Source organism: Pholis gunnellus (assembly GCF_910591455.1).
Source record: "Pholis gunnellus genome assembly, chromosome: 7".
Taxonomy (NCBI): domain Eukaryota; kingdom Metazoa; phylum Chordata; class Actinopteri; order Perciformes; family Pholidae; genus Pholis; species Pholis gunnellus.
In genome coordinates this window covers 23,393,427-23,407,185 of record NC_136533.1, presented here as the reverse complement: position 1 = coordinate 23,407,185, position 13,759 = coordinate 23,393,427, and the positions used below count along the sequence as shown (strand labels likewise).

Below are 13,759 nucleotides of genomic sequence, written 5' to 3'. Positions count from 1 at the left end.
AACTGTATTCAGGGATCTTTATTTCTCGACTACTCTTAAAAGGATAGAATATTATTAAATTGATTTGGAATGTTCAATTTGTGTTAGATCTTAAAAAGATTTTTCTGGACATTCAAAGTTACACTGTAAACACAAAATCTCACTTCAAAATGTTTCACATACGTTGGTCACTAACCTATGAAGTGCATCAACCGATCTGATAAAATGACTTCAATCCTAAACGAACTTTAAGTGCCTTGAAACTCTGTAATACAAACAATCAGTGCATCAATTTAGTGCATTTAATGCATAAATAACTGTTCATAGAAAAATAAAATAAAACAAACAGTACCACAGAGTTAACTCTGAAATGAAGAACACATTAACCAAGAGACATGATGCAGTATATCTCGACGTATATTTTATCTTTGTGCTAGCTCAAGTGGCAGCAACGGACACTTATCCCATACAGCACTACACAACAAAAATAAACATTATTTTCGGTACAATGCACACACATTAATTGTTCTCGAACATGAATGACAACAGAAGGTCTATCTGTAAGATGGCCTTAAAATGCTAAATGTTATTAGCTTTGTAGTTTTTTCATGACCGCTCAACACATGTTGATAAAATCTGAAAACATCGGAGCAATTGAATCACCATCAGTGCATTTAGCGTCAAACAATACATTTCCTGACTTCTATACGCTCACATTAGTGTACATCTTTTGATCGTTATGAACAGAAATATCATTTAGAACAGATTTACCCACACGTTCACTTCGTGCTCCGCTCTTCACGTCCCGCTAGTTTTCTCTGGAGCAGAGTGCCCTCTAGTGGCTTTAGTAGCGACACCATTTTTCCCACGGTATGTACGTAGATGTACAAGTCTCTCTTTGGTCATGTGACAAGACAAAGTAACACACGGTCGCTTTCTTTTTGACCTCTCTACTTTTTTCCAATGTAATAGCCTATAAGTACTACATGAGTAGTAACTACTAGACATAATACTGTGCACTTGTGTCTTCATTGCCTTTCCACTGCCTCACACACACACACCGCTGGATGATCCAATTTACAATGTCAACATCTAATATTTTAGCTAGCTTCCAGCCCTGTCCCCTATAAAATAGATGCCTGTCCATTTTTTTTTGACGTATCACAAATACGTTTCAAATGAGTCCACGAACGTGTATGTTGGTTGGGAGGTCAGGGTGGTGGATGGACCACAAACACGGGGCTTTTACTCAGGAGCCTGTTGCTTGTGCTCCATGTGAACCGAGTACGTTTGTTGCCTGAACATAATCAAGTGCTTTTGTTGCAGTCATTTAAAGCCAAACCATGATGTTATTTTACTAAACCCAACAACGTAGCGTCGTGTACCGTTTTTTTTGTTTTGTTTTGTTTTGCTCCCCCATGATGACTTCATCACTAATTTGCATTGCTGTGCATTTTGTGCCAAATGTCATTGTTACAGTACCACAACTGCATGTAATTCATTACTTCAACTCCTGCTAAAGTTACACCCAACACGCCATTGTGTCATGATCATCTGTTTGCCTTTTGATAGTTAAAGGGGGTATTACTTATATTACATGTCAAAATCAATTTAGCTAGTTAATAGACACTTTACATATTCATTTTTAATTATGTCTTGACATTATTGTACTGTTAATTGCTATTCACCAATCGCCAAGTCAAATTCCTTGTATGTGGACACTTAGTCGGCAATAAACCGTTTCTGATTCTGAATGGGTGAATATAACTCAAATTGTAAAAACTGCTGAATAATGGCTCCTGTGAGCTTTGTCATGTCTATCATATATAGCCCCTCATGATGTCATAGTGATGTCATCAGCATGGGCTTGGAGACTTGGGCCCAATCCCAATCTTCACACTCAACAACCCACAGACTTTGAGGCGCGCTCCCATAAAGTCCGTGAAGCTTTAGGGCTGTCCCACTGTCAAATCGTTGAGTGTCTCTCGCAGACATTTTGACTTCTTTAGCATTAAGTGCAGACTTTGCCCAAGGAAATTACCCACAATTCATAGCAATGTGATGTTAAACATGGTACCAGTGGAAGCATGGAGACGTAAAAAAAGGTAAACAAAGAGGACACGTGTGTGTTGAGCCTGGAATATTACATTTACTCAGAAACATTAAGAGGATATTTATTGATTTATTCATCAAATATTGAATTGAGTCATTGAAGCTGTTTTGACAAAAATAAGTAAATAGATTATTTGAAATGACTCATCTTGTGCGGAAAGAGCCTGGAAGACGTTCAAATTAGGGAATAAAAAGTATAAATTATCGACCCACAATTATACATCATTTTTTGACGTTGTCATGGTAATGTTAAATGTTGCAGCAAAGTGCTGTCCTATTCATATTTACACCATTTCAAGCCCTCACAGTCTCACTCAACCATTTAACAGGTGACGTCAGTAAGTCCCTGAAGGTCAGGGTTTAAGACCTGGGGGGCATTGGCTGCAATACCAACTAAGGGCGTGGAGTTTGAAAGACTTGCTATTTACCAGAGTTGCATTATGGGACATGTAGTGTAGAAAGCAAGATCCGATAGTAAGGACTAAAAGTTAGGATATTTAAGTCTCTGCTGTTCTGATTCTGGACAATCTTTTATTTGATGACACTCGCAAATCTTTCACCTTCATTGAAGTGTACATTGATGGATGATTGCCCCTTGTAAAGGGGTTTTTATCCCTCCTAATGTTAAACGTCTTTTTGATGTTAATGTCTGGAAACTGATAGGAAATTTCTAAAAGTTAGAAAACTGAAGAAACAATGTGAGTAAAATTATAAGCTTGATTATCAAACTACTGAAAGACAATGTTTGAGTTAACACTTCTATGTATGCTGCTCGATAGTATCATCCTGACCATGATTTCCTCATGGGTTATATGACTTTTCATTCCTCTACCTCCATCTAGTGGAACGAAATTTTAAGTACAGCGCTGAGAAAGCTGTTCGGGCTGAACCCCCCCCCACTCTGGAAATATATGCCTCTGGAAAGTGGTCTCAGACAATATCTGCATGTGAATCATTTTAAGATTCATGATCTCTTTAACCCTGTGTTTATTGGACCTCATTAACATCGAACAAATACCAGTGTGTGCATCTTCTGAAACATGTCATTAGTCATCAAAAGTCACATTTATAAGCAGCTCTCATAGGTTGAGTTGTTAAAGAGGGGCCCGGTTATACCCCAAACAGAACATAAGGGTTGATCAAAAAGAGTCAAATGACGTTGTGATTTTTCACATTTACATTTTTAAAATTTTTTTTTTATTGTAAAGGTGGTTTCTTAGAAAATAGTCACGTGATACAGAGGCAAAGAAATCAAGAACGAGGCCTAAACACAGACAAGTGTGAAGGCAAGAAAGTCAGGAGAACATCGACAGAAAATAGAACTTTGGTGATGACATTCTTAATAAAACAGAAAAGAAATGATAATCATAAAAAAAAGATCAGTTATCGTGGCAACACGATGGAAAAGCGCAATAAAAAAACAACACGTGAAAACATAGTGTGTTGTAACCAAGGCCCCAGTAACAGTAACAGTCTACTGCGTGTTGAGCTGTCCTACACTTTAACACCTTCTGCAATGTTTTCCATACAAACCTCTGCTGCAGCCAGATCCGGTGCATCGCAGAACACACACGCGTGGGACGCTCGTCTCCATCTGTTTGTGTTCTTCAGACGCAATCATTATAGCAATGTGTTTTAAGACAACATCTACGGCAGAGAAAGCATAACGTCCAAACCAAACGCAATCACATACCACATGCTAACGGAAGATCTTCTGACGAGAGTGAGCGCTATCGCGGGTTTAATGCTACATCAGCTGAAACGACAAGATCAACAGCAGTACAGTATATAAAGACTAATTTTAACAGTATAAAACATCTCTATTTAAACATATCTGCCTATTAGGGAATGTGTTTTTTTTAGTACTTACATAGTAGTGTCATTTATAAGTGTTGGTTAGATAGGAGATAAACAGTACATCCATCAAGACAACAGTCTTCACAGACTTACTGTGTGAGCGTCTATGTCTTGCAAAAAAAATAAAAATGTCCTACATCTTCAGGTAATGCTTTTTTTTTCTCAATAAGGTGACAGTTTGCAACTTAACATGATCCATACTATGGTTGAAAGGGCTTTTAACATGACTACTCTTTTTCATACACATGCTCAGTAGTGGACCAAAAGCTCATCTTAGAAGTAAACTATCTTTGATTTGGGAGGTGTTCCAATAACATCTTTTCCTTTCTGACTGATAGTGAGTTTATAAATATGATGCTCAGCTATCGATTAAACCAATGACTTCCAAGCGTTTTTCCTCAAGGGAACCCTTCCTCATCAGTGATTAAACTGATGAGCCCTGACTTAGTGACACATATTATGGATCTTTCACATTATATTCAATTCATAACAATAACAGAATACAAAAAAAAGATAAACCCAAATAGTGTGAAGTGATTGTGTTGATTAGGATGAATTTTGAGCAGATTATTTCCTGTGAATACTGCATCAGAGAACTTTCTAACCTTTTAATACACTTCTCTGCAATATGTAAAATAAAACACAGGCTCTGCTGTGTTCAGGTCTTCGTTGTGCCTTTATGCTGTTTATATCTTAAATAGTAATCCAAGCTTTACAAATAACAATTTCACTTTCTTCACAGAAATGAAGAAAATGCTGAGATATAGGCCAACTGGATATATTTAATAAAGAATGGTCTAACATCCCTTAAAATCAAGGAGATTTGCAACACCCCAGGTTGGGAATCAGTGGATTAAACTGACCAACAGTGTTTCAAATAGTTCAATTATCTTGAGTACTTTTTTACTGTTGAAACACTACATCTCTACTTTGACTTAATTGCCCCTTTTCAATGCTGGGTTTTGTAATTTATATTGCAGTATCGCTTCTTGACTTAAGTAAAAGATCCTATATGCGTGTATATATATATATATATATATATATATATATATATATATATATATATATATATATAACACACCAATACACCTCTGGGAGATGAACCCTCTGCATTGCTGTCATTTACAGATTACTTCACACCTATTCTCAACAGCTATTTGAGCATGAGTACGAATCAGAAGCAAGTTTATTCAGTTGTATTCCTGTATGTCATTTCAATGGCAGACTACAGCTACGAGCAGACACGGTCCAGAAATCCCAGGTTCCCGTGGGGATTTGTTTCTCAGCAAAGCAGATTTCGGGCCCCGTACCCTCAATGGCAGAACTACTGTAAAACTACTGTTTGTTTGTTGTTGTTTTTTTTAGTTTTTTTGCAGGACACAGACGTGACTCTCTAATACTTCCATTGTGGTCTAAAGTAAATGTCAGCCCTGGTAACTAAATGCCTACAATGGCTTTACTAAACAGCACATTATCATCTCCTCCCTTCGCCTCTTCTTACCTAAACTCATATCTTGTCTCGAAAGTGTTAAACTAGCCCATCATCTCCCCCCTCACCTCACCTCCCTGTACACAAAAACGCTTTCCCATCATCTTCATCACACAAACCCATATTTTTGACGCCTCACGCATTCAACCCGTCGCTCCCCTCCCCCTCCTCTGTAGCTCAACAGTACCCCCCCACCCCCTAGCAGGGATGAACGTTACAGGCGCGGATCTCCTTCCGGTCCTTGCAACCAGCTGTCAGGGCGCCTTTAGCTCTTTTCTTTGCCGCCATGAAGCGCTCCTGGATCCCCCCCTCACACGGTTTGGTGCAGTCCGTCCAGGCGGTCCACGGCTGCATCCTGCAACCTGAAACAGAAGGGTCTCAACTCTGGCTCTCATGTAGTCAAGCTAACGTGACAGATCGTTCCCAACCAACCTGGCTGCTCCTCGGCTGCCGCGTCTCTTCCCTGTTTGCCCCGTCTCCTTCTCTTTCCTCCTCCTGCACCTCCGCCTCCACCTCCTCTCTCCTCCTTTGCTTTCGTCCGGCACTTCCTGATCTTGCACTTCTTCCTCTGGATGGTCTCGGGACAAGCGCTGCCTCCGAACTGCGGCTCCAGTTTGACCATACGGGTCCGAATGGTGTGTCCTTTGCCGCAGGACTTGTTGCACTCGGACCATTCGGACCACTCGGAGACCATGCAGTCGACGGCTGGAAGGGAGAACGGAAAAGGAATGGAGAACGAGGGAAAAGGAGGCCAGACAATTAAACGTCAATGAACAAATACAAGCATAGGAAACATTTCGTGGCATATTTCTTCTAGTGATTGATCAGCTCAAAATCATGTTTGTCAGTCGTGCATGTTCCAATTTGAACTGTTCCTCTGCGCTTCCCTCGAGGTGTCATTCCATTTCACTGAAAGCTGTAGTGAACTTGTGAGAGATGTAGGAGTCATGTGCATTCATCTTACCCAGAATGCAGTACACTGTAATGAATCATCAGTAACCACTGGACAATGTGAGACCACATTTGTGTTAATCCACACTACGTAACTACATTAATGGTCCTTTGTGCAGGAAACCCGCGGTTGGTTTTGTCCATTGTCAATTTCCCAAAAAGTTTATTCAAACAAGACGGTCTCGTCCTCAATAATGCCGGCAGAAATCGAAACAGGCAGCGTTACTGCGATCAATGGAAATAAGATGAGCAGAGAGCCGCCAAAAGAAAAGGCCTCATCATTTTATCCTGTGAGACATTAGTGTGAAATTGTGTTCGGGCCAAAGACATGTTGGTGCCAAATTTAAAGAAATTCCCTCCAGGCGTTCCAGAGATATCGCGTTCACGGGAATGGGACGGATGGAGGGACGACCCGAAAAACGTAATGTAAATGAAACATGATAAAAAGTGAAACAGGCAATAAATGAGGAATGACACCTCAAAATTAACAAGTGTAAAAATAATAGATATGAAACAAAACCTTACAAACACAAACCATATCTCGGGAAACAAGCAGGTATCAGGGAAGTTAGGGCGACAGTATATAAATCAGTTTGTGGAAAAAAGTTCAAGTTTAATTAAAAAGCTAAGGTGAATGCACCTATCATTCTGAAAGTACAGGGCAGTAAGTTGTTCGAGGCTGCCTCTCTGGATCTCTCCTCTCTGTGACGGTTAGGAATCAAAAAGCAGCAGCTCTGTGTTTCAGGTACTCACGGCACTCGGGAAGCATGCACTTCTCCGTCTGCTCCAGCTCCTCGGAGCACCCCGCAGGATCCGACTTCAGCATCCTCTGACGCGTTCGCAGGCCCAGCCCACACGTCACGCTGCAATCGCTCCAATCGGACCAGGGCGACAGCATGCAGGGGATGCTATCTGCAAACAATACAGGTATGCAAGCATGCATGCTACAGTTAAGTGGGCTAATTATTGCTAATTACGTAATGAAGCTGGAACCTGGTTCACGCTCATGTGTAGTATCTAGAATTACTGACTCATGGTTGTGCCTCTGCAAACCAGTCAAGTAGCAGTTTACATCCATGTCTGTCCATAAGGTCATCACTTCATTATTTTATCTTTATTATTGGTACAATCCACAACTTTTGCTAAAAAACGTCTTATGTGTAACGAACTAAACTGAACCAGACTGCTTGGTTGAAACATGCCACAAGTGGGTGTTTGTGCCAGATATAATTAAATTCCCATCCAGGGCGTTCCTGAGATCTCATGTTCAGGCATAAAGAAACATGTAATATGATAAAACCAAAGAAATGAAAGAAAATACATTTGACTTACGGCATTCTGGCATCATGCATTTCTCCACTTCTGCCAACTCGGTCTTGCACATTGATCCGTCTACAGCGCCCATTATCACCATGCGCTCGCGTCTTCTCATGCCCAAGCCGCAGGTTACGCTGCAGGGGTCCCACTCAGCCCACTCGTTCACCACACAGTTGCTGGGTGCTGTGGAGAAGAACACAGCACCAAAAACACATTTAGTATTTCGGTGTTTGCCGATTGTTCCACCACAGAGATGTCCAGTTTTGGATTGATTGCTAAACTTAGCGTAACTAACTGAACAGTGCTTGTTAATTTGGGAGCTTGTATACCCGAACCGACTCACTGGCTCAATAACCTGTCAAGGTTTTTGTTTTTTGGGGATTACAGCAGAAAATGTAAATAGTGTACCTATTTAGATGAAAAAAACACACACATGTACACAACTCATATATGCATAATGGTTCATATGTGAAAAGACGGTAACAAATCAAAGTCACTACATCGTGGAAGAAGTCACTGATGAAATTGAAAAATAAATGAAATTATTATTATTATTATTGTTTTTGAAATTCTCAACAGAAACATAGACATAGTCACACAGCAATACAATAGAAAAAGGCCTCACAGCATTCATCGTTGACGACACACTTCTCCGTCTCCTCAGTCTGGAGCTGGCAGAGCGAGCCGTCCTCAGGGTACTGTTTGACATACCGCTCTCTAGACCTCATCCCCATCCCACAGGGCACGCTGCAGGCCGACCAGCTGATCCACTCCGACATCATACACGTCGAGGGCTCTGTCCACCAGGAAAAAAAAGAGACGCTTTCAGAGGAGCATCCTGACATTTTAGTTCCATTTCTTCTCTCTTTGCTGGTTTATTATTAGAAAAGGTTCCGGGTTTGTACTTGAGGTGTTAAAAAATAAAAAAAGGTATCATCATTTGCATATGTGGATTTCAAGAGAGAAGAGAAATAATGAGACCAGATTCAGCTCTAGAGAAGCACATTGGAGCTGATTTTTTATTTTTTTTAATGATGTTAATGCATGTTGGCAGTGGCAGCCATGATGAGCAACATGGAAGACATTGTGATCGGTTCCTGAGTGGTTCCCTCACCTGAGGACATTATATTCTTAGTCTGCCAATAGGCGTATTGGTATATTTCTTGGTGTGGGTGTGAGAATAGCTGCTTCAGTGAAACTGTATTAGTTTATTTTGTTTATCTATCAGAAGCAGCAAAATCTATGCTCGCTCGCTTGCAATGCATCCTGGTACGTGTAGGAGAAGCCAGGACGGCTCGGCAGCAGGAGGGATCAGCTTTCTATGTGAATGTAGAGCGCACTTCTTCAGTGGACTGCAGTTACCATCAGCACTGATTGGACATCCACATAACTTTCTTTTACTTAACGATACTTAGTTTTGGCTGATTATACACTGATTAAAACATAGTAATGAATATTATATGAAATATCTGCCAATAAACCCCCCTAAATGTTACACACTGTTCCTTTAAGTCTTTGTACTTGGAAGTCCCAATGTAAGTCTATGGGCCTGGAAGTTGTGGTTCCATGGTTCGGCCACCACGAAAATTGGCTTCGCCCCTTGGGGACTTGGTTGAACCCAGGTGCTCCGGTTACAGGACAGTCTTCCTTCATGCCACACCAGACTCCCCTCTAACAGCTTCTCGGGTTTTAGACTGTTAAATAGTCTCAAAGCTGCCACTTTCATAAAAAGCTCTTCTTCAGAATCTGCTTTGGCTCTCTTTTTAATAAGGCAAGTTGCCTGAAGGACAGTCCTATTCACAGCGTGGGCCTGAGGGAGTGAAAGTCAATATGTATGACCCCCGGCTGGTATATCAGCTGAAAAGTGAACTGCAGCTTCTCTGGCTTTAACAAGGCTCCACTTTGGTGTATTTTATCACTATTAGCCAGCACTGCGCTTCGAGATCTCCCTATCCCTTTGATGCCGTCTCAGTAAACACCTCTTCTGAGAGGGGGAGCCCTGGTGCAGATAGTGAAAGTGAACAGGCCACGTGTAAATACAATTGTATTGAGAAATCAACAGACTGGCCTAATAAATAAATAAATAAAAAAACACATTTAGTATTTCTAATAAATCAACCGGCTGTCGCCTAATAAAGCAGAACTGAGCGAAGTATTGCTAAAAGATAAGGGCATCTCCGAACTCGAATGAGGCCTCCAGAGAGCCAAAGTGTTTCCCGGGAACATCAATCAATCCGCGAACCTCGCAATTATCAATCTCCCACCGCACGCTAATGGTGCTCTAAATGAAAACAAAGGAGGTGCTCCACAGCAAAAAGCCATTGCTGTCTGATATATCGATAAGAACAGGTGGGAGTGAGTGTGTGTGTGTGTGTGTGTCTGAGCGAGGGAAACTGATAACTGGAAATTGGACAAAAGACATCTCCTGGGGGTTTTGTTTATGAGTGTGTTTGTTTGGGGGGCGGGGGGGTCGTTGCTCGGAGTGAGACAGCATCAAACTGACATCTAAGACGGAACTCAGAAAGAAAAGTTTCTCCTCAGACAACAGCGAGAAATGCAGGAAAAGATTAGTCCAATTTGATACTTGGATTCCAGCGAATCTCTGCTTTGTTGTTGTTGTTCATGTCTTCGCAACTACACTTTGTTTCTGCATCTTAATGAGCACACACAATCCTCGAGTCCTATTATCTCCACCATAACAACATGGTGGGTCGATTTCTTTAACGTCAAAGATAAACACATTTTATATCTGGTTTTCGGCATCTGGGATACAGGAGGACACAGCTGATCCACATAATCTGATGTTTCAGTGAAGTAATTAGGGTATCCAAATCACCGATGTTTACACTGTGTGATGAGGGATTTGTATTTTGTGACAGATCCTCTCAAAGTCACTATATCAACTTCAGGTATGTGTGGGCTTCACTGACTTTCCCAGTCAGCTCCTGGCTCCTTCTGTTTCACCTGTTTCTTCACGCACGCGTTGCATAATCCTTCACAACAACAATCCCAATGGCTACACAAACAATTCCACTAGGCCATGAAATATAAATGAGGCAGCGGCTTTGTGTTTCCACCTGCAGATCAGCCAAAATGAACCATTCACTTTGGGTTTTAGTCGCAACAGGATGAATACCTGAGCTTCAATCTGCCTATTATTTTGAGGGCTCACTGATCAAAGGAAAACAAGGATTACAACAAAAAATAAATGCAGTCTTTGTTTTTTTTTAATGCTAATTTGTGCGATGAAGTGGGACAGAAGACAATAATACCATTGTGTTTGTGGTCATGCAATAGAGTTTGGAGGTGAAAAAATAATAGTTTTTCAGCATATTGTTTAAAGTGTGTGATTATACACAGAGTATATTCAGTATATTCACAACCTGCAATTCCAATTGTGAAATACATATATTAATGAAAAGGTGTTTTTGTTATTCGTGTTACTCTCACATTGTTACAGGAACTTGGGATGAACTAATAAGAACGCACTCTGCAGTCTTTGTCTGTTTGACGAAGGGGCTACGTTTATAAAATATTTGGATATTCCTGGTGGCCACCGTTTGGTTGACGCCGCACGCCGAACATAACTGAAAGATTGGGCGCCCTGACTGTAGTAATATCCTACATATTCGTGAATTCCGGTACATTTTATGAACCTAAAAAACACAAGTTTAATGTCTACCATTAGTCCCCATGGACCTGAGTCCTGCCAACACCGCCGAGTGCAAAGTGTAGCGCTTTAGAGAGCCGGGGATGATCAAATGACAACATTCACTCCCAGTGGTTTCCCTGACATGAGAAATACTTTCAAAATACTTCTGTTTTCATTTACAAAAACGGGAAATATACAGTACACGGAGCTCGGATTCAAGAGGAGCAGTGCGGATTCCGTCCCGGCCGTGGAACAGTGGACCAGCTCTTCACCCTCGCAAGACTACTGGAGGGGTTCTGGGAGTTTGCCCAACCAGTCTACATGTGCTTTGTGGACTTGGAGAAGGCTTTCGACCGGGTCCCTCGGGGGTTCTTGTGGGGGGTGCTGCGGGAGTATGGGGTGCCGGACCCGTTACAACGGGCGATCCGGTCTCTGTGCGACTGCAGTAGGAGCTGTGTCCGCATTCTCAGCAATAAGTCAGACACGTTCCCGGTGGGTGTTGGCCTCCGCCAGGGCTGCCCTTTGTCACCGGTCCTGTTCGTGACTTTCACGGACAGGATTTCTAGGCGCAGCCGGGCGGTGGAGAACGTCAGGTTCGGGGGTCTCGGGATCACCTCTCTGCTATTTGCAGACGATGTGGTCCTGTTGGCCTCCTCGGATCTTGACCTCCAGCATTCATTGGGGCGGTTTGCAGCTGAGTGTGAAGCGGCGGGGATGAGAGTTAGCACCTCCAAATCCGAGGCCATGGTGCTCTGCCGGAAACCGGTGGATTGCTCCCTCCAGGTGGGGACGGAGTGCCTACCTCAAGTGAAGGAGTTTAAGTATCTCGGGGTCTTGTTCACGAGTGAGGGTAAGATGGAGCGGGAGATCGACAGGCGGATCGGTGCGGCTGCAGCAGTAAAGCAGGCGCTGCACCGGACCGTCTTGGTGAAGAGAGAGCTGAGCCGGAAGGCGAAGCTCTCAATTTACTGGTCGGCCTACGTTCCTACCCTCACCTATGGTCACGAACTCTGGGTCGTGACCGAAAGGACAAGGTCGCGGGTACAAGCGGCCGAAATGAGTTTCCTCCGTAGGGTGGCCGGGCTCAGCCTTAGAGATAGGGTAAGGAGCTCGGACATCAGGAGGGAACTTGGAGTCGAGCCGCTACTCCTTCGCATCGAAAGGAGTCAGCTGAGGTGGTTCGGGCATCTGATTAGGATGCCTCCTGGACGGTCCCACTGGAGGTTTTCCGGGCACGTCCAACTGGGAGGAGACCCCGGGGAAGACCCAGAACACGCTGGAGGGATTATATCTCCCAGCTGGCCTGGGAACGCCTCGGGATCCCCCAGTATGGAAAATGTTGCGGGGGAGAGGGAAGTCTGGGTCAGCCTGCTTGGCCTGCTGCCACCGCGACCCGACCCCGGATAAGCGGAGGAAAATGGATGGATGGATGGATGGAGCTACCTACAGTACCGTATGGGGCCAAAGCTAGTGCCGAGTGTAAAACTCATGCCACGCCACTGATGTGTATCCTGTATACTATTAAGAACAAGACAATGGAGGATATCTGTTAAGCCTGCCACTAATTATGTCAGGGCTGCAACATTTTTTTCAATTTAGAATGGTATTCACTGATATTATAGATGTTAATGAGCCCGGTCACATCTGATTGGCATGAAATGATGCTAAATGAGATCTTTAGTCCGGAAAGGAAAATAAATAGTTTTCAACTACTGAACCTCGCAGTATTCACAACGTGAAAGGGAGGTTGTGTGTGATAATATATATATATATATATATATATATATATATATATATATATATATATATATTTCTGTATTTTTTCATATCAAATCATATTTGGCAGAAAAGTTTTTTTCCAATATTGTGCAGCTTTAATCCGTCCTGTTTAAAGCATGAACGTCTGAACCGTTACCATCCGTAGACCACCACCGTTAGTGTGGCTAACCATTGTGCTGTTTCGTATTTTAAATGAATCATATATAATAATAAATCAACACAGCACAAGCGCCGCTGATCACTTACGTAGCACCACCTACAATGGAGTGCCTTGCTCAAGGACTTCCCTTCCTACATTTTCCCAGTAAGTGCAGTGATTAACAACTATACCCCCCCACCCCCCTACACTCCCCAACCTTTACTTCTGATAAGGACACTGAACTGTACATAAGTGTGTGTTTTTACCGTCAATGCTGCATCCCGGCCCCATGCAGGGCTGGAAATCTTGGGTGTGGGGACACGGCACGCTGAGGTCCAGCTGGGCCTTCAGCATCCTCTGCCTCATCCGGCGTCCCTTTTCGCATGTCGCGCTGCTACAGGCCGACCAGGGAGACCAGCCCGAGTAGATGCACGTCTCTGGTGTGTCATCTAAGTGAGAAACACAGGAGCCAACAAAGAAAAAG

The 13,759-nt window shown here is 42.7% G+C and overlaps 1 protein-coding gene across 1 annotated transcript in view; it reads right to left on the bottom strand.

Moving 5' to 3' along the window:
- Positions 1-5,615: 5,615 nt before the first annotated feature.
- LOC306698614 (spondin-1-like) overlaps positions 5,616-13,759 on the bottom strand; it is a 79,263-nt gene continuing 71,119 nt past the window's right edge. The window contains exons 11-16 of the mRNA XM_079163000.1: positions 13,542-13,724; positions 8,331-8,501; positions 7,721-7,888; positions 7,142-7,300; positions 5,870-6,142; positions 5,616-5,799 (exon numbers count right to left, since the gene is read on the bottom strand). Of these exons, the coding sequence (XP_079019126.1) occupies positions 5,636-5,799; positions 5,870-6,142; positions 7,142-7,300; positions 7,721-7,888; positions 8,331-8,501; positions 13,542-13,724 (1,118 nt within the window). The 3' untranslated portion in view covers positions 5,616-5,635. The remainder of the gene's footprint in view (positions 5,800-5,869; positions 6,143-7,141; positions 7,301-7,720; positions 7,889-8,330; positions 8,502-13,541; positions 13,725-13,759) is intronic.